The following is a 22,050-nucleotide window of genomic DNA, read 5'->3' on the forward strand; positions in this document are numbered from 1 at the left end:
AAATAGATTCAGATTGCCCAAATCTGTGTCTGTGCATGTGCGTGCGTGCATGTGTGTGTTTGGGAGGGGGGAGTCCAGTCTCTAGGTCTATGAGGTCATCTTAACGGCCAGACAAGAGGTATGGCATCCAGCCACCATGCACTGTCATTTCTATTTCTACTTCTGTTTCAATTTTAGAGTATAGCAGGTTGGAAAGTGGAATTTCTAATCTGTGGGAAACTGACATTTTGAAATTTGTTTTCATTCTGAACCATAAAGAAAAGCCAAAATATTTCCAATTTGGGACCATCAGAATGTTTTGGTTTAATAGATGTTGAATCATTTCATTTTGATAATGTCAAAACATTACAATATGATGTAACATATTACATATATAATATTACATGTATTGCATTTACAAACATACTGTTATATTGGAAGTAACATTTTATTTTAAAATTGTAGGGATTTTATTTTGAAAAACTGAAATTAATATTTTAATATAAGACCAAAATGAAATGGTTCTAAATGAGAAAGTCAGAATGAAACATTTCAACATTATTTAAATGAAATGAACATTTCATCACGATTGATATGTTCCCATAAAACATTTGGATTTTGATAAAATTGCATTTTTCGACTGAATGCTGTTCTGTCAAAATGTTTTTGAACAGCTCTAACGTGGATTAAAGTCACATTTGAAACTTTCACTTTCAAATATCATGGCAACTGATCCACAATTTGTCTAAAAATATGTATGAGTCTCACTCAAATCCAGAGGCTCATATTCCACTTGTGAAGACAGCTGTGAGTCTCATCAGTGATTCATACACGTATAGAGATTGTATAAAACATTGCACTATGAACCTACCACATGTAGCAGTTTGCAAACTTCTGCCTTACACATTTGTATCCCCTCCATAGATCTAGAGTGCATCCCATGCATGGTACAAATAAAGCATCAGTTCACTAAAAGGCAGGGAAGCAATGATGCAAAGCAACATTGTAGATATAGTAAGAAAAGCATGACTGCAGCTGCATTTCAGTAGAAATTTCTCATAGCTTCCTTCACGACAGGAAAATGTTCTCTGGGAATTCCGTGTAAAGTAATATCTATACACCCTTCCATCAGTATATAAATATTGAGAGCAGCATTTTTTTTCCCATCTGTGATATGCGCTCTATAAAAATAAGAGGTTAATAAAAAGTTCATATTTGGCTAGAGTCAATGGTTGTCCGAGGATTTTTTTTAATTACTGTATTTTTTTATTTAGTCACTTTGTTTGATCAACATTTGCTACATCTAGTGTAAACATGAAAAAAGGTAAAATGACCAACTATGAGAATCTCTAGTACTTAAAAAATATCTATACAGAAAAATTCTGCTCTCTGACGTTAGTGGAGGAACTCTGGATTTATACAACTGTAGCTGGGAATAGAATAACAGGATCATACAATGAGTAGGACCACATAGTGAATTATTCTAAACAATTTTAATAACTAGTCCTAAATCAAATATATAATAAATGACAATGCAGGAGCATAGGATAGGATAGGATAGTTACCATTTAAACATTGAAGTACATGGTTATAGTACAAGTGAAATATTCATAGTCTTTTTCCAGGCAAGATTCCCTATGACATTAGTGGGAGCTCTGCCTAATTAAAAATGGCATAATTTGGCTCTAAAATAGGTAAATGTGTGTTTTGATACAGGGCTGATAATCACCTTTATTTACCTGTATGTTATATTGTTCATGTTAATTCAGCTTGAAATGTAATAGTAATTTACTTAAACTGGTCTTTAAGTGAAATCATAACAACAATCATAATAATAATCATAATTAATACATTTTGGCTTCCAAGAATTTAAGATACTTTTCTAAGTTTAACCCAGTTCCTGTGAATTGTGTTTACATATTGACATATCAGAAGACTTTAAAAAAAGAGAGAAAGAGAAACATTTCATTAACTGAGAGATACAAACCTTGAACAGAAATTTTGTGTACCTGTCGGGAAGCTGCTAAAACCTTCTGGGATCTCTAGAGACAAGAGAAAGATACTGCTTGTCATATAAAGCAACCAGGCATTTTAAGAACACTTACATTGCTTGCACCGTAAATCCTCAGTTGTAAAAAAGTGACAGCTCAAACAAGAAGTAGGTAAATTGAACCCTGTTCCAAAGCTGTTAGCTAACTAGAAACCAGTCCGGTAAGGGTGCCAAGAACAATCAGGGAAAGAAAGCACTCTGTTGGAATTTGCAGGATCAAGTTTTTAAGATTCAGAACTGCCAGGCAAGCCCTTACAAGTGGGAGCAGGACAAATTCTGAATAGATATTAAGAATATGAAGTACAGATCATTCATAAAAACATTATACCCCTATACAGAAATACATGGAATACATTGAAGAAATAGATAAAACATGGACCATTTTAGTAGGTCAAAAGGTAGGTCAATGAAAACCAGCTAATTTTTTAAACATTGGTCAGCTCCCCAGTTACTGTAAAATTAAATGATCATAGATCCAGTGAAGTCAGTGGAATTATGACCATTTAAATCAGCTGAGGAGCTCCCCAAAACCTAATTAAAATCAAACCACCTAAACAACTGAATGAGCTAGGGATAGATTTTCAGCATGAAATAGCATTACCTGTAAAGTTGAGTAGACCATTCTGATGGTTCTAAATGTGTCTATTGATTTCTCTTAAGCACTGGGAAGGTCTCCTCAAGCGATGGTAGAGGTGTCTGTTTGGTGTCAGGGTTTATATACCCTTCCAAAGCCATTTGAATTTTGCCTTTGTGTTTGTCTACAAATGAATTTCAACACTGATGACATCAGCAGCTGGGCTGGTAGGGGCTACATATTGTGGTTTTTTCCAGTTGTGGGGCAGTAGATTGAAGGAAAACCCCTATCTTTTCAGGAAATACTAAGAAGGACAAAAACAGCTAGGACAATAAAGGAGTGATCGAATTCAAGGAAAACTCAGCTTCTAAAATACCAAAGGTGTCAATGTGTGAAGTAATCTGCCCTGACTCCTCCTACTCTCTGATGAGGACTATAAAACTGTTTCTTACCAGGAAATGATAGGGAGAAGAAAGGTTGCTGCCACTCAGCTGAAGTATCTTCATTGCAGGTAACTCATGCATGAGAGACATAGGTTTCATATGAGCTATTCTTTGCTGCAGGTTCTATTGTATTATTTTGTTTTGTTATTTGCCTTCGTTGTCTCATAATTCTGTTTCTTTCCATCATAAGCTCTTCCATTTTAGCTTTTGAGGCTCTGCAGGTTCATCATCAGATTCATCTAGAAGTCAAATCAATTTTATGTTGTACATTATTGTGGATTTTGTTTAACATTTTATTCCTATTTAACAAGTACTGTAGTCATGTCTGTACTTCAGGTCAATGACATTTTGTTTCACTGGTCCCAGAGGCAAATGGAATATGGGAAAATTTCATATTAAACAAGTTATTATATATACAGTGCTAATTTAACACAATGATTAACTCCACAGTATGACACACAGATAACCTTTAATTCCCTATCAAACATCTGCCATTGGCCAGCTCCTCAGCTAGTGTACATCAATGTAGCTCGGTTGACTTCATGCTAATTTATATCAGTTGAAGATCTGGGTCATGATACGCACTTCTTTTTTTAACCATTGTATAGTGTTGCTGTGCACTGTTAAACACCTGTCATGTAATTACCCAGAAATTGTTTAATTTCACGTCTTTGCATAGCTCTATAAAATGTCATTATCTTTATGATATAAAATGGCAGCAAACAGTCACTGGAGATAAGTGTCCCACAGTGAAACATGTGGAACAAAATTTCACTGGAATTAAAATGTATCTGATGATATTTTATGCTCTTCTATTCATCTTTGCATAGATGTACAATATTTTGTGTGAGCATCCCATTTTCTTCAGTGCAGTCCAGTAAGGTGCCACTCACTAGTAACGGTGGCAGATCCTGTGTCATTACATTTTCCTCCAAGGATGATACTGTTTGCAATGTCTTATCAGCAAGCAACAGGTCTGTCATACTTGTGAAATGTCATTGAACCAAATGAAGCTGCCGAGATGTAATAGAGAGGGATGGGGCTGGGGGGAGGAAGAGGAGATTCTTATCATAAAGATGGCAAGTTAAGGGACAGTACGGGCTGTCTAAACTGGGGAGGTGGAGATCTGCGTAGCTCATGAACTGCATAAAGGAGATACCCTCACCATAGAAAACTAAACTATATCAACCCCATCTGAGTTCAAAGCTGGGGATGTTTGTGGCTGAGGTTTGATGTTTGTGGCTGAGGTTTTCACTCACAAAATGCAACTTTCCGACTTTAGCTCAAAGGAGAGATGCTCTGGGAACCCCATCCTCACTGTGGTGCATAAGAAAGCAAGCAGAGATGTTATCAGCACTACTGATGTGCAGGCAGAGGAACAGGTACTTAGGAAGTGCCAGAGGCAGTGCCTGTCCTAAATGAAAGGTGTAGCAGTGATTAGTGACCCTGGGCATTCTTTGAATCAGCAAGTGTCTCTAATGTTTCCATGAAGCCGCTTGTTTGACATACCCCTAAAACCAGCCCAGGTCTTTCTTTATGCTGTATCCTGGACAGTATAATCTAATGAAAAGTGACAGAAGGTGTCTAGTGCTTTGGGTGAATATCAACATGCCATATGGTGTGTGATGCAGAGGTAGGACTAGTCTCTATTACCTAATGCTGGTCTCTCAGCATGAGATGGATGTAGAAATGGGGAGTCCTAGGAACCTGAAAAGGGGATGAAGAGGATTGTTATACACACATAAATGCCAAATTCCGTTTCCTGTATTTCTGTGTACCTCCTCCCACTCCCTTTCCATCTCCGCTCCCTTGCATGGGGACCTGAAGTAACAGTGAATTAATTCTCAGTTGCATTAAAATCAGTTCTACAAGAACTCAGTGGGCCTTTAACAGACTTTATCATACCCTCAGCTTTCTCTAGACATCCTATCAAACAAATGTCTTTTGCAGCACGCCTGGAAAACCACCAGATTTGATCTATTTCAGACCAAAACATCTAGAGGAGCCTAACTCTGTGGCTCAACTCCAGGTGGGTTTGTACTCAGGTGGCTAGTCCAAGCAACTGCCTATGCTACCTAGGGCTATGTTGTAATTTTTAGGATGCTAGCTCAGGCAGAGCTAGCACATGGCTATCTACCTGAGCTGGGAAGTACACTCCCAGCTGCAGTGTAGATGTACCATTCAATCCCAACTCAGGACAGCACCTAAGTACCTGCTTAAAATTAAGCATGTGTGTAAGCACTCTTCCTGAACCAAGATGCTTTCTTGAAATGGGACTTTGAAATGCTCCGTTATAAGAGTACACTCATGCAGAGGTCTAATCTTTCTTATAATTAAATAATTAACAGAATGATTACAAGGTCATAAAAGGGCAAAAAGCAGGGAGTGGGGGAGCTATTTTTAAAATGTTAACCAAAGGTTTGGGTTTTTTTCAAACTTCATGAAAGTTTTGGGTGCAGATTCGAGTCAGAGTTTTAGGTAAAGATCTGTGCAGTGTTTATTGCATCCAGGCTGGTCCATCTCTACTTAGTTTCCTGATTTTGTGAAAATACGAGCCCTTGTAATGCGTGTGAAAGGGAAGAAAAATGAGTTTTTTGTGCAGCGCACTAAGCCAGGGTTCCAGTCATTGCAATAGCACTGAGGCGTCAGTTCAGGAAGCAGAAATACTCACACATTTAAAGTTAGGCACATGCTGAAGTACCTTTGCTGAATTGGGGCCAAAGTCATTCAATTTTCCCTGCTTGTTCCTTGCCCTAGAGAAGCATCTTCCATATGCTATTTTCTCTTCTTGTATCAATAGCAGCTCTGCTTTCTTTGCATTCTTTCCAAGAGGCATATTTGGAAGTGGTTGGGAATGGGATACCATCCACCTCTCCCACTGCCAGCTCCTTAAGGTCACCTACTGCTCTAAAAACAATAATAATTTTTAAAAAGTGGGATTTTATTTTAGGCTTTGTGTCCTGAGGAAACCTCCACAGAACAAACTCCTGCTCATGAGACAGAGATGTGCAGGTGAATGGAAATTCTGGGTTTGAAATATAAGTGTTACTCATCAGGGGCTGGGAAATTCCAGCTGAAAGGGGCGGGGGGCATGGGGAAAGACAGAGAGACTAGCGCTGTACAAGGCACTATAAGCTCACAGCTCAGAATGAGAATTTAACTCTCAGCTCCAGCTCACCCATGATGGATTTATCATAACTATAACAGTCAAGACAAGAGGAAGCGATAATCAAGGGAATGAAGAGGGTCTCTCTGTAGGATTGAGACAATGCTAGAACCAAGAAGCTCTGAACTGCATGGGGATTATAATTATTTATATTGTGGTAGCAAGTAGCAACAGGACCCCATTGCGCTAGCAACTAGCAACAGGACCCCATTGTGCTAGGTGCTGTACAAACACCAAACCCAGCCACTCCTGTTCTCAAAGAGGATTCTGAATTGCTTTGATCTTGCTTCCCAAAAACACTTCCAGGAAAGCTTCCTGTTATTTGTAAAACAGGACTGGGTTACATCATGTCAGACAGATGACACCTACTGATCAAGTTATTTCTGTGACCTCCATCACTATAATAGCTGGCTCCCAGATCCAAAAGTATTTAGGCACCAAACTCTCAGTGAACTTCATGGGAGTTTGGCACCAAAATATCTTTGAGGATTTGGGCCTAAACGACTACCAAGCTTTAATGGTGTTATCCTCAATGCCCCAGGAGGCAAGGGAGTAAAAGCCCCATTTTAAAGGTGAGGGACTGAGATACAGAGAGGTTAAAGCCACGATTTTCAAAAATAGAACTGTAATTTTAGGGTCTTAAATCTTGATTTAAGCTCCTGAATAGATGAGCTAATTTTCCAAAGTGCTTTGCTCCCCAGTTAAGACTGAACCAGGATTTTTCCTTTGACCTGATTTCAAAACTTCTCTGGAGCTGAAATAGTGGCTCATTTTGACAAATATTATATTGTTCTCCTGGAAGTGGTTAATGGCTGCCCTCATGTGGGTATTTGATCTATACAGAAGCACAGGCCTGGATAAATCTGATGGGTGTGGTAACCACACTTCTTTCAGGCTAAATGGAAGGAACAATTAAGCCTACTTATGGAATAAGATAGCTAGAGCCAATAGAAGCTACTGCCCAAAGCAATGGGTTGCATTGCAAAGTCAGAGCTGGACTAAGCCATATGCTCTGAGGGGTTTCCCTGAGACTGATTATACCAAGCAATCTCCTAGACCTTGCATTTGTAAAGTGTGTATGAGAGTGATAGAGCCAAGAGACAGGCAGCAGACCATGAGAGAAGCAGTGGTGAGCATGGCCCTGAGAGGGAGCAGAGAGACCCAGCTTCTTGGAGCACAGGAGCAGCAGACTGGGCAGGCTTGAGCAAGGAAACTGCCGTAGCTGTTTATTTCTACTGTGTTCAGGGAAACAAGACTTTATATACATTCTCTGTGATTGCATCACAGAAATACCTGACTTGTATCATCAATTTCTCCTCCAGGAAACAACCCAGTAAGGTCCCAAATATTGGCCAACCATGCAGGCAAAAAGGGCAACCATGTTTTATATATATATACACACAGATTGATTAGTGATGTGACTCATTGACATTAGCCATTGTTTTGTCTGGAAGGAAGACAGGTCACAAGCGAGCATGGAGGGGTTTGCGGCTGTGTTCTACAGTGAGCCATCGGTGCTGGGGCTCCTCTCAAATGTGATCAGCGCTTTCCTCGTGTGCCTGCAGAACTTTTCCTTTGCTCACACCAACATCAGACCTGAGGGAGTAGAAAACATCCTGGCAGGTGAGTAGGAGATGGGCTCTCTTCTGGAACAATGGATCACAGTCCAATTGGCCTTAGTCTAGCAAGAAAGGCTATAGGTGAATTCTTTCTTCTGGGAGGATACACAAGAGTTGAGCCTAGACATATGTAGATTGAAGTATACAGGTTATGCACATGCTCTAGAAGAATGTCCCCCATCTTCCTGGGCGGCTGTGCCCTCCAAATTAAACCCTTGCTGTACCAGCCAGTGCCTTCCCATCTTCTGCTTAGCTGTGTGCACTAACCCACAATGGAACTTGGACTGATTGTACTGGGGGGGGGGAGGGGGCAGGAGCATTGCACCAGAGCTCAATTTAGAGACTCATCATTAAGGTAGGAAGAGAGGCTTCAGAAAACCAGTTGCCAAAGACTGCAGGACCAGTAGTAATACATGCATCAACTCTAAGTAGCTCCTGTATATTTGGCAACAGTGTTTCATTGTGCCTGTTGATTGTTTATTTGCTAATGACACTTCTATGTCATTTTGTTTGCCTCTCTTAGGAGTCCACCTCATTCTGATTGGAGGCCTGTCTCAACTCTTGGCTGGGTTCCTTGCCTTCCGGAAGTATGACCACCTGGGTGGCACAGCCTTCCTGGCATTTGCAGCTCTGTGGAGCAGTTATGGGGCCACCCGGGTCATTTCAGGGGCATATCCCCCCTTAAACAACACAACGCTAGCCTCAGAAAATGCCAGTTTTCTCCTCCACACTGATGCAGCCCAGCCCTCCACCAGTGAGAGTGTTGTTGCTGGGTTGGTGGCTTATATTTTCATTTCATTTATCCTCTCCTTCTGCTCAGCCACTGTGAACTACATCATGCCCTTCGTGTTCGGAGCCATCACCCTCACTCTGGTGTTTGAAGGGGTGGGGCTGTTTGGCCAATGGGCGCTGGTTGTGTCAGGGGTCCTGGAGCTGGTCATTGTTGTCTGTGGGCTGTACGGAGCAGTAGCTCTCCTTTTCAAAGGCATCACCCAAAGGTATGTTCTGCCAGGCTTCGGGAACCCTCTCTTCAACGTCTTGTTGCTGGGCTCAACTAACAGTGGCTCTTCCAAAACTATTGGGGAGGAGAAGAAAAAGAACACAAAGTATGCTGAGCCAATGGCCCTAAACCACTTATGTGACACCATTTCCCCCTTCATATTTGCCTTCTACGCTTTTGGGTACATGAAGACCTTCTACGTAGGAGCCATATGGGTTAGCATCATCTCCATCTGCCAGCTCTTCTCCAGCTTCTATAGCTACTTGCGAGACGATGTTTATCATACCACCAAGTTTGGTGTCCACAGTCTGTACTGGCTGGTGATGTCTTGGGAAGAGTTCACACTGACTGTCTTCATCAGCCTAGACAATGTGCAGCAAAGCAGGATGGGAATGATTGGGGACTGGTTCTTCCTGGCCACTGCTTGCATGCTGTTCCTGATGGCCTTCAATAAGGATGTTCTAGAGGTGCTGCAAAATGCTGCTTTCATTCTTCTCACTATCTCCACCATCCGACAGATTCCACTCAGAGGCACTTATGTGTTCTTTGGGGTTTCCTGTAGCCTTTACACGGCTATCTCACTCTACGCCACTTTTGCAAGCCTCATTAACTCAATAGGTGAAAAGGCACTGATCCCTGTTGGTGCCCAAGTTATGTCCAGCTCAAAGCTCCAGAGTGTACTGATGAGTGTCAAATGCTACCTCATGAGGTCTAAGAATATCCCAGGGGCCACCATCTGCGAGGTCCCTGATGCCTTGTTCTACATCTGCAATGGCCTGGCTGCACTCTCTGCCATCCAGGGTACTTTAAATGACCCCATCAGACAGCATCTCTCTATTCCCTCCGTGCTAATCCCAGGAGCCATATTTCAGCTCTATGTGTGTAGGATCCAGGTCCAAAGAGGAAGAAGATTTGGGTCCATTCTTCCATTCTGCTATGCTGCTATCTGGGCAACATGGACCTGGCTCCGGTTTGCAGGTAACAAAATTTCTTACCTATCTTGCTTATTCAGACCATGCCAATGCTTTTAAGAAGCCACTTGCCAAGTGGAATGTAATTTTCATGTCTTCTTTACACTAGCAACCTGCTTGAACCAGAAGAATTCCTATAACTTGTCCATTCAGCCAGGAGATTCCTACCCAAACCATTGCAAAGAGGCAAGAAAGTGATAACACGAGAAGTGTTCTGATTTGTGTCCACAGAAATGACCACAGCAGCAGTTGGTCTAATTGCTTCATGTTCTGACAACTTCAGAATTCTACAGTGAAATCCTGGTCCCAGTGAACTCAACTGAGTTTTGCCTTTGACTTCAGTGCAGCCAGGATCTCACCCCTAATGATTTTTGAATCAGCAATCTGACTCTCCTAAAATAAGACCTTATAAAACTTTGATTCAGGCACCAGGAAAAACTTCAACTTTATGCTTCAAAAGCCTTCCAATATTGAGTACACTTAGCTACCGTCACCAAAGCAGCTCTAATGAGGAGTGACCTTGGAAGCCAAAATTCCATTTTGTAACTCAAAGTTAGCAGCATGCTCATATAATGTCCACCCCAACTCCCATTAAAGTCAATGGCTTATCTGGAGCTGGCTGAGACCCATAGGGAGTATGGGAGAAAGCTGAATTCCTCCAAGAATGAACTATGGACTTTGTATTTCTGTCTCCCAACCCCTCTGAGAACAGCAATTCACTAAGGCTTGTCTCACCAAGAGAAGTTGGTCCAATAAAAGATATTACCTCACTCACCTTGCCTCACTTTTTACAAAGGGCAGGTAAAATGAAGTGGCTTTCTTAGCCTTCTGGCTCATTGTCACAGAATCACCAGATACTGCTTCTGTGTTAAAGACATTACACTCCAAATGCTTTTCACCTCAGATATATTCTCATCCTTTGAGTTTCTTTAAAGAGGTCACCATACACTAATTCAGATTACAATTTCCCCCGGTTCTGGTGTTGCACTGTACTTGCTTACAACCAAGTTTGCTGATGCTATTTCAGGTCACTTACTGAACATTGATGCTGCAAGTGATGGAGGATTCACAGCAGGATCCATAGCCTTTTTGGTAGTCAACATCTTTTTAATGGTTATAGGTAAGTCTTACTGCACTCATGGACTTATTTGTTTTAGGTTAGCACCAACATGCCTCAGTCTCAGCAGGGGCCCCATTGTGCTAGGCGCTGTACAAACATACCAACTCTGACTCAAAAATCTTTCATTCTAAATAGAGAAGAGACAACACAGAAGCAAAGTAACTTGTCCTAGTTCACAGAGCAGCAGAGCCAGGATTAGAACTCAGGTCTCTTGACTGCTAGGCAAACACTTTAACTATTGGAGTGGAAGCTCTTGGTTACAAAGGAATAAGCCTCTCTGAAGGTGGGTTTGGAAGGGAAAGTCACATGAACCAAGTATCATTTCAAGAGATAAGGTTCAAATAAGATTGACATGCTAGACAGAAATAAATTTCTCTCTGGTGTAACTCCACTCCAACTTCATGGCCAGCTGCTGTAAATCAGTTTATAGCCATTATACATGTTTCCATAAAATAAATAAAACAATAGAAATGAGAAATTGTGGGTTCGGTAGCATTGCTTTCAAAACCTGAGGCTTAACTAAACTGGAGCCAGAACTCATCTTCCCCCACCAAAGGGAAGGTTGATAAATACACTGATGGATCAGAAGTCCTAGGTTTGCTGTCCTCTGATTGGATTACTTTGAGTTAAGAAGTGTGGGTGTTACTGTAATATCTTTGCAGACCTTTCCATGACATGGGCCATGTTCTCTCCTGCCTCTCTTTTCACAGCTTCCTATTCGAACCTGGTGCTCCTTTGCCTGACCTTTGTGATGGAGGTTTTGATCATTTGTTTTCTGCTGTTTACGGTGGAACACCTCCCAGTGCCCCTTGAGAGTAAGTCTGGGTGAGAAGTTGCAGATCATTCCTAACTTAAGGAACACAGCACACTGTGTCTAGGTGGGGAAAGTGTTCTGAGAGTGTTCAGACTGAAAAAGAAGTAGGAAACTGCTGTGCATTCTCGATGGGAAACAAATGGTTAATGCTGTAAAATAATTCAAGCTTGCAAGAATGTGATATGCTTTGATTCCAACATGTTGCCAATGCAATTTTGCACGGGAGAATAAAAAACAGATTAATTTGCAATTATATGAAGCTGCCACACATATAACAAAGATTCCTCCAAGGAAAAGGCAGAACCTGATCCCTTCCCCACTCCCCATCTTGAGTCTTCTGTTTTTCTAGTTGTGATGCTATCTATCTTCAGTGCTATCTGCATCTATGGAGCAACGTCATCACTAGCAAACTGCATATTTGGCAAAGACCTCATAATGATGGGACCCCCTCTCTTCAGGGTAAGAGTCCAGCTACATGATATAATGAGCTTACCCTCCATTATGGATATACTAAATAAACAGTTATCCTGAGATCATCAAAACAGCCTAATGAACTCCAGTGGGATTTGGATATCTAACTCACTACAGCTGTAGCATTGCCATGTTGTAGTGGGCTATAGACTGAAAATAAGCTTTTTTCTTTCACAAATAAAGGGACGGGTGACATGGAGAGAGGAGAGGCACATTTACATATAGTTCCCACCCCTCTCAGACTCCAAAACCAGGACTCCAGGACCTAGTAGAATGAGTGGACCACAATCCAGGAGTTTTACAGTTTAAGGAATGTAGGATGCCACAAACTTTTGGGGAATGAAAAGCATCTTAAATGGGATGTTGATTCTCTTCCCAGAGTGTTCCATTGTCTCTGTTAGCTTTAAATATCCTTTACAGTATTGTAGGCATGACCAAGACTGTCCCATGTAATTAGGGTTGATTGATCCTTCCTTCCTGAGGAACTGCATTTCAGTTAAACAAGTTGGTTGTTTCTTTATGTTTAGACTAGTAAGAAAGCTCTTGAAATACAACCCTTCAACAAATATCTATGGGAATCATATGGAAATTTCCTTGACCATTTCTTTAGGACAATTTTGAATAGCAGTTGTATCCTCTGGCCACAGCATGGGATACTGGATTTAATGTGTTAGCAAGTTCATAGAGTTATGCATTTGTTGTTTCTCTGACCACTTCCAGGTTGAGATGACTAAGGAGGACACTAAAGATCCTCCACCCTGTTTCTGCCCCAGCTCCCATCGAACCAGCAGCCTGAGGAGCATTGCAAACTTGCTGAATGAAGGTGCAGTGTGTGGAGTGCCCACAGACACGGTGTATGCTCTGGCAGCTTCCTGCAAACAGCCAGAAGCCATTGAGAAAATCTACAGAATCAAGGTGTCAACACAATATCGGCTGCTGTCTTTCAACCTAGAACTTGTGCACCTATCTGTAAACTGGCCAGACCTGTACAGATGTGTGAACAGCATGCCCCTCAGTCTGTCAGTTTGGAGTCTGCCTCAACAGTGTATTTTTACTATGAAGTTTGTAAATAAGCATAACAGAAATCCATGAGCCATATCAGCTTTTAGTTACAACACTGTCAAACAGGATTCACTCATTGATTTCCATGGAGTTACTCTATACACACAGCTGTGTACTGAGAGCAGAATCTAGTCAGCTAAGAGCTGCTTCACTCTAGTTTATCTGGTAAACAGAGATGGGCCCAAAGCTAATGCCTGAATCCAAATAGCCCTAAAACTTGTGACATCTGGATCCAAATCTGAATTCATCCTCTTCCTCTATAAAGGGCTGAGCCAGAATCCTGGTTCTTAACATCCCAACATTTTGGAAAAATTCAATACACTGGATCCAGATCCAAACTTTGCAGCTTAAGCCCATCTCCACTAGTGTTTGCCTCCCCGTCTGTTCTCCATTAGGCACTTTCTTAGCTAGCCCAGAAAAACAGGAGTAATAGGCTCTCTGACCAGACATCTAGAGTAAGGTCACGTCCAGACTACCCGCCGTATCGGCGGGTTAAAATCGATTGCTCGGGGATCGATATATCACGTCTAATCTAGACGCGATATATCGATCCCCGAGCGCGCTTATATCGATTCTGGAACTCCATCAACCCCAACGGAGTTCCGGAACTGACAGGGAGAGCCGCGAACATCGATCCCGCGCGGTGTGGACGGGTGAGTAATCCGATCTTAGATATTCGACTTCAGCTACGTTATTCACGTAGCTGAAGTTGCATATCTAAGATCGATTTCCCCCCCGTAGTGTGGACCAGCCCTAAGTGTCAATAACACAGTCTCTCTTTATATTTCCTCTTTCAGTGCCAAGTCTAAGCTCTTGCAGTCAATGGGGTAGTGTAAATAGAATGTAAATACATTCCTGCTGGGTTAGTCACCTGGCTTCACCAAAAGTTATGTAACTCAAGAACTGAGCGCTCCAAAGTGTCTTTCTTTTCTCCTCCACCACAGCCTGATCTATGATATACATCAAAGCAGGTTGTGAAGACTGAGAAGTATAACTAGTACATGCTAATGCCACAGGGCTCTTCTCATGTGTATAGGTCAGAGCAGCATGGAATTGAACCAAACAGGTTTCCAGGTGCAGAATAGTTTATGAGAACTAGTGGGACTCAGTGTCATTATAGCTGATTTACACCAGTGTAAGAGAAGAAAACAATGGTCCTGGATACAAACTATTAAGAATTTGCTTGATGACTACGGGAAGGTTATTTTATACTATGCTAGTTGGGTCTAGAAAAGGGGATTTCCCATCTTTATCCAACTCAGGGCCGTAAAGATAACTCATCAAGAGCCTGAAATCTGCACCTAATGTGCACAAAATAGGGCAGGTGACACCTCTCCCTCTTCTTTAATATCCATGTATTAAACCCAGCAATGACACAAGTCCCAGTATGGAATTGTCCCTCATGCTCTGAGTATCAAGATGGTGCATTGCATGCTGGAACCCACTGTCCCTGGGAGTGGTGGCTGCAGTGCACGACTCAGCAGGTTGTGTTTGACTGCAGGGGTGCACTTTGCAGAGATTTTTGCTCTCTTTACATTTTTCTTAAAACATCTTCCTCCTCCTCTTTTTGGTTTTCACAGGACAGGCCTCAAGAGAAGCCCATATGCATCTTCATTTCAAACCTGGACCAGTTGCGAGCTGCTGCTCCCCCCTTCAGCCCTCTGCTTTGGGAATTTATGGAGAATGTTTACCCCGGAGGCATTGGCTGCATCATCAAGAAAGGAGAATGGCTGAAGAAGTTAGGTGAGTAAATTGGGCATCTTCTCTCTCATTGCTTCTTTCCTTTTCCAGGTCTCTGACTTTGCATCTTCAAAGTTCACATCTCCCCCTGGGCAATGACTTGAGAGTATTCCATCCATTGCAGCCCATGGCAAAGTTAAGGCATCTCCAGCACTGCTCTCATTCCTCTTCCTAAAAAGTTTAGCTGGAGCTTCACCACGTGTAGGTGGAGTGGGTCGATGAGGGTCATGACATCAGGAGCCAAATCAGCCTCAGCATTGACCTTTATAGGAAGGTTCAGTGTACCTGGGGCTCTCACCCCGCTGCTCTTGCTTACTGCTACTGACCTCAAGACAATGACTCCAATGTGTGGTTCAGAAATATAGGACCAAGTGGACTCTTTTATGGGGTGTTTCATACTCCTGTTTTCCAACTCAACTCCTTTAGAGTTCCCAACGAGATGCAACACCCAAGATATTTTAAAATCACATTTCTGTCAGCAGCATGAGTCACAGTCTGACCTTGTTTAAAGATGTTTCAGGGGATTATTTGAAATAAAGAATAATTAACTATTTGAGGCTAGCTCCTCAGCTGCTGGAAGTTAGCACTGTTGTGCTCAGTTCAGCTGAGCCATGCTAACCTACAGTCGCTGAAGATCTGGCTCTTTGTCTTATGTTTTATTTCACAAATTCTTTCCTCATATTTACAAAGTCACTATCCGCCGTTTCTGTTCTATGTTGCTACTAATCCTCAGCAATTCACAGTTGTTAACTTGAACAAAGATACCTGTAGTATTGGGGACTGCAAATTTTGAGGAAGTAGATATGATGCATTGTATGATGATGTACAATGTACTACCCCAAACTCTGATTTGCAAACTCGGTCTGTTTCTCTGGCAAGGGGTTGGAGCAGGCTATGACCGAGTCGGGACCAAAGACAGCATAATGATCAGAGTGCCTGACCAAACCATCACCGTCCATCTCATAGATATGACGGGCCCCTTGGCCATCACCTCTGCTAATCCTAGTGGAGAGACTGACAGCACCCACCATGACATGGTCATCTCGTGAGTATCCTGTGAATTAATCAAGGGCTACAATAGTAGCTGACATTTCTATAGCCAACGGGAAAGATAGAGGAAGTGCTTATAGCAATAGGCCTTAAGTGATGACTAGGCCTTGAGTTAGCCCTGTGCAGAGGGGTAAATCTCACCCTAAGACAGTATGAATTGGTTTGTATTTTCTCTCCTTTTTTCCACCAGGCGTCTTGGCCACAAGCTAGAGGGGGTTCTCTGTGATGGGGAATCCAACGAGGTGGTGGCATCCACAGTGGTCAACTGCACAAAGATTGATGAAGGTGAGTTTTAGAGCCACTTCGTTTTTTCTTCAGCTGCCACCATTAGCCTCAGCCACTCAGAACAGTGTGCAGAGAGAAATGGCTCTCAAGCTCTGTAAAAAAGGGAATCTCCTCTGGGATCACAGCACAGGGGATGGAAGGTGGAAACTATGGGCCATGTGAAACTTAAGGCTTATAAAAGGAACAGTGTTTCAAGTATAGAGCTAGTTTTTCTGGGGCCTGAGGAACACATCCCTTTCCAGGCTATTGGAGTAATGGTAGAACTTATAAGAGCTTGAGGACACAAGGACATAGGACTTTGCTAGCTCTTAGAAGAGCTGGGCTGTATCACTGCTAATGAAAAACTGAAGTCTAGACGGAAGGGCTGGTTCACTGGGAGGTGCAGTGTACCCTAACTAAGGGTTGACCCAATGTGTTTGTATGGTGTGTGGGGCTGCTGGCTTTCTAGAGGAGCCATCTTGCTCCTGGGTCAGCTCCAGATCCTCATGAGCTTTTCAATTATTTGCCCTATTGGGGGGTCTTTGAGAAAACTTGGCCCTAATTAACCCTTGTGGTGCTGTCTCAAGCATGCTTTCCTCCATGGGCCATTTCCTTTCCCTGCTTCTGTAACTCAGGGATCAGCAACTCACCTAATTTTCTGGTGCTTCCTCTCCAGGTGGCATCACTATCCTGAGAGAAGGCTGTGTGCCCACAGCCAAGGTGCGGCAGATATTTGAAAAGGTGAAGAACGGAGCTGCATGAAGTTGAAAGAAAATCTCACTGAACAAAGAGCAAGATGCTCTCTCCTTACACCAAGGGGGCCAATCCTTGTTTGAAAGATCTGATTCAATTAGCCTACAGTTTCTTCTACAATGTACAAGTGCATTGCTATATGTTACCTTCGAGATCCCACACTGAGGGACCTTGAGAAAGTCACAGCTTCTCTGATCATCCACTTACCTACTTTTGAAATAACAAAACCCATCCTCAACATCTCACACAGATTACATGAGGTCTAATTCATGAAGTGCTTTGAGATGCCAGGATGAAAAGTGATTAAGCAACAGCCCAATATGACTTGTAGAGGTGAACATATTGAAGTGGAGAGTCTTATTTGAGGAATTCAGACACAACTGTGGTGCAGCAGAGATCTATGTAATTCACAAACATAGGAGCCTTCATTGTATTTCTGTTTTTAGAGGTGATTCTTTTCTAGGACCGCACGCCTTAGAGCTTGTTGGAAACCAAAGTTGCCATCCCACAGGAAATTCTGATATTTCAACATTTGTTTGATCCCAAAATGGGACAAAGTGTTGAAAATTTCCACAGAATGAAATGTTCCAAAAAGAAATTCAGTTTGGAACTGTTGAAACGCAAACATAAAATTGACATTTCTAATAGAAATTATATGTTTCATTTATATATGTTATATAGGGACACTCTGGGAAGTTAATCCAAATTAACTAGAAGTATGAATTTAACATCTATAATTAACTACATTAAACACCTGTGTGGACAGTATTAGAATAAAAGTGGCCTTAATTCAGCTGAGCTTAATTCACTGGTTCTCCATTGCCCTGCACCTTGTGTTAGCATTGACCTCAATGCAGAGCAGATATAAAATGCTACCAGATCAGAGTAGTTGTGTTTTGGACCCACTTTTCACTAGTGTAAATGATTGCAAATGTGCAATGGAGATTCAGGTCCTAGGTATAGTCCTTAAATCACATCCCCCCAATCTTTCATAAGTTTATTTGGGTGCTTAGTTCAGATTTGCCTCCCTTGTTTTAAAACCATCCATGATTTTATTGCAGTCTGTGCCATGGACTCTCCCTGCTCACCAGCTCGCCTTCATAGCACTGACTTCCTCTCTGCTCTGTCACACAGTCTCACTGCTGGTGGGATGAGAGCACTGCCTTCTCTACAACCGTTGCCATCTAAAACAGGCCCCATTAACTCTCTGACTCCCGACTCATCCCCTGTATTATTGCTGTGACATTCACAGCTAGAGCCCCAGTCAGGATCAGGACCTCTGTACGCAGAAAGACAGTAGCTGCCCAAAGAGCAGGCAATCCAAACTTCCCACCTCCCTTCACATTGATACTGAGGTATCAGCTAAAGTCAAACAGATCAGAGCCCCACCCACTCGGCACTGCATACTTGTATTCTAATCTCACTTGGAAGCTCACTTTTCCTCTGTCTGCTACGTTCCTTGATGCCTCTCTCCCCTCTTATTTATTATTCTAACCTCTTCAGTACCTGAAGTTGATGTGAATTCACACGCAGCGGGCCTGCAGGATCAGGCGCTATAGTTTTATTGTGTGCATTCCCAGACTGCCTATATTTTGTGTATACCTTGGCCTGCGTATTTAATGTATATTGCTGTACTTGTTTCCATAGCACCTGAAGCCTGTATTATTTAAGGCAACCAGATTCTGTTCAATAAAATCTACTGGAAATCTAAATAAAAATCTAAAGGAAATGTTATTTCAGTTTAATTGATCTTTATAGGGGGGTTTCATCTTTTAAAAGTCATAAGATTCCCATGGCTGAAACCAGGAGCAAAGACAATGAATAAGCAGATACATTCCTTGAAAAGGACTTAGAGCAGATGATGTATTCGCACCCTGGGAAATTGAACAATGACTCCAGACACAGGTGAATTAACACAGAAGTGATCAAAGCCCTTGGCTTCAGAACCCTGATCCAAAGCCCACTGAAATTAATGGAAAGATATAAGGCAGAGAGTATGGGGAGAAAAGGTTCCACAGGGCTGCTACTCCTACTCTGTGCAGATGGATGGGGCGTGGGAAGACTGGGATAGGGGACAGGTTCAGCCACAAACTTCACCCTCAAGCACTGGCCATCAAAGCTGATACACCCTTGAGCAGGATGTAATCTGTTCCTGGTTTGGGGTAACAACCAATTAATTTCCACTGGGGCAAATGGCAACCAGACAGGAGAATGGGACTCAGAGTCAAAAACTGCAGTGTTGCCAACCCCCAAGCTTAAAACAAAACAAACAAAAAACCCAATGAGTCAGGTCCCCCCAAAATCAAAATATTGGCTTAAAAATCATTTTTCTATTTCCCTTCTGGTTTCTGAGCCTTCAGGGGGCCTTGTGTTCAAGCATTTCTCTGCATGCCCAAAAGCTAGAAACGTACTTATTAAAAAACAAACATTGAAATTGTCATCTCATCACATGATTCCAGGAGTTGGGGCTTTCAGAAAACACCAAATATCACAAGACTTACAATAAATTTGCAAAATCTGATAGTGTTATTCCTTCCCTGTGGCTGGTCTTGGGACAATGCAGCTTACGCACTGCCCTTAGCCTTTAGTAAAGGACTGCTGGCCAGGACCGTTCTTGTACTTCTCTGTCTAAACAGACATGAATACAGAAACAAGCACCATTAAAAAAAAAAGTTTCTTTCCCCTGAAATAAGGCCCCAGATGGGCAATATTCCAACCTGGAGCAAAGCAATAGCTCATAAATCTAGTGCTGGAAATGGATTCTTTCTACCATGCAGGAGTTAGGAATCACACTTTTCTGAAGGGATATGCACCCCTTATTTTCAATTCCTGGTATATCATGAGATGTTGGAGTACATGGCCCCATTATTACATGGAGGACTAGGGTGGGGCTGATCACTTCCCCCTACCCCAAGGGCTGGGCCCCTCTGCCCCACTTGTTTTCCTCCTCTTGTTCATTCCCACTCCCTTGAACCAGGCAGGGCTTATCCATCAGGAAAAGAGCTTGGCCACACTACTTCTTCTCCATGGGGCTCAGGTTACTCCCTCATCTGCTAGCTTGAAAACCCCCAGGGGCTCCTTCCTTCTAGGCCCCGCTCTCTCCCATTACCCATCTCCCTTGTAGAGCTCCTGCACTGTAAAAGCTCCTGCACTGATGAGTTGATTTGTGGCGTGGATTCCAAGTGAAGAATTTGTCCCAGGCTTTAGAATACAAGGTTCTATATAAATGTAAACAATTATTACTCCAGTTCTATTTAGCTCTAGTGTTGTTGTCCAGTTGAATTTCATGTCTGTGATAGAAGTATCCCAAGACTTGGGCCACAATTCTGTTTGCCCTGAAAAGGCACCATAAACAACAACATTCCCTCAGGCTCCAGGGGATGAGCTCTTGTTTTACTCAGGCAGCTACAAGACTCCTGGCTAAGATTCAGGCCTTGGTTTTGGTTTGCTCCTGGTGTTCCCTGCAGTCTTCAGGGAGCTGCTGTCTGCCCCCAGACAGCCAGAAGCTTCCAGCTCGCTTCATTCTTTCCAACCTGTCCAGGGCGTTCACTGCTGCCTGGCACCCAAAGCAGACATGGCAAGGAACTCCCAGCCACTCTGGGGTTTGCTGGTTCAAGCCAGCTCTGGTGGCTAAAATTAACACTTCCTGTTCCTCTTCACACACCAGCCACGAGTAGACAAGCCAACCACACCCAAAAGGCCCTTTCCCCTCTGTTGCTTTGGCTTTCCTGACCACTCTTCTATCAGAGCACGGACCTCCGGGGGATACATGGGCCCAGCTTCCCTCCTGCTCCCAGGATTCTGAGGAAATTGTGAGCAATAGGCTTATAACATGGCAAGTTGTGAGCGCTCCTCCCCCATACTGGTTTAGCTCTGCTTGCTGGCATGGTGGGACACAGTCAAAGAGCCATTCTTTCCCTGCCCACCTTGGCTGGGAGGGGTGCAAGCAGGTGTGCACTGCCCCATAGCCCTGTGCACCTCAACCAGGTAGCCCATACAAAGCAGTAAAGGGGTTCCTTACTCCCCTGATCAGGTGCTTAGTCCAAGCTCCATCTGTCCCACTGGAATCAGACAGAAAGCAGAACTAGACTCTATGGAGTTAGGCAGCATAAAACCAGAGGGAAAGCGAGGATAATCAGGTCCAATAGCAGCAGCATCACCTCTCCAGTTTCTAATCTGTTTTACCACAGGGCTCTGCCTTCCACAACTCCTCATCACTCAGACTGCTCACTTACAGTCTCACCCCCTTGCCAGGATAAATCAAGTCCTGTACATCTGTAGCCCAGCAACAGACTTATATCATTTCCAGGGCTTCTCCACCACCTTTGTCTGTGGCCAAGGAGGGGATGTAAGGGGGAACCCAGGCCCTCCATCTTCTCTGGCTTCCAGCCTAGCAACCTTGTAAGAAGTAGCCAAAGTCTGTCTATCCAGATACACTGCTTCCCACCACAGCCAGCCTCTAGGCCTTTTCAGCAGCCCCTTCCCAGGCTCACTGCTCCACAGAACCCAAAAGGAAAAAGCCCATAGTCCTGGGAACAAAGGACCTGTAAGAATCCCGTGCCAAGCCCAGTGTCTGGTTATCTTCCAACCTCACCTAGACCTTCCTTCAGTGAGCACCCACAAAAAAAACCTGTTTCTGTTTCCTCTCCCCCCCCCCCCCCGAGCTGGGTTTTTCCCCTTTTAACATCCTCCTTCCAGGCTTGGCCACTCACAGGTGAAGCAAAGGGAGTTAATTGAGCCCACAGGTTCTCATTAACCCCTTCCCAGTTAGTTGTATTGGGTTCCGGGAAGTGGGCAACTTCCCACTTAGTGCAGGGTTTGTACACTGTATCACAGCCTGAAATAACCTCATTTGAACAGAACCACTGCCACCAATCCTCTCAATTCTGTTTGCAGCCAAAAGGGAAATTATGTTATTTCAGAAACAAGTCAAAGTTTTGCTGCTTGATCGCTCCAAAACCTCTGCCTCCCACA

The 22,050-nt window shown here is 43.0% G+C and overlaps 1 protein-coding gene across 2 annotated transcripts in view; it reads right to left on the bottom strand.

Annotated features, from left to right (window-relative positions):
- Nucleotides 1-22,050, bottom strand: part of LOC127056472 (cis-aconitate decarboxylase-like) — a 36,302-nt gene that overhangs the window by 4,517 nt on the left and 9,735 nt on the right. For both annotated transcript variants that reach the window (XM_050964342.1, XM_050964341.1), the window contains exons 2-3: nucleotides 3,056-3,285; nucleotides 1,967-2,021 (exon numbers count right to left, since the gene is read on the bottom strand). In XM_050964342.1, the coding sequence (XP_050820299.1) occupies nucleotides 1,967-2,021; nucleotides 3,056-3,145 (145 nt within the window). In that variant the 5' untranslated portion in view covers nucleotides 3,146-3,285. The remainder of the gene's footprint in view (nucleotides 1-1,966; nucleotides 2,022-3,055; nucleotides 3,286-22,050) is intronic.

This window comes from Gopherus flavomarginatus, chromosome 8 (assembly GCF_025201925.1).
Source record: "Gopherus flavomarginatus isolate rGopFla2 chromosome 8, rGopFla2.mat.asm, whole genome shotgun sequence".
NCBI classification, from domain to species: Eukaryota; Metazoa; Chordata; order Testudines; family Testudinidae; genus Gopherus; species Gopherus flavomarginatus.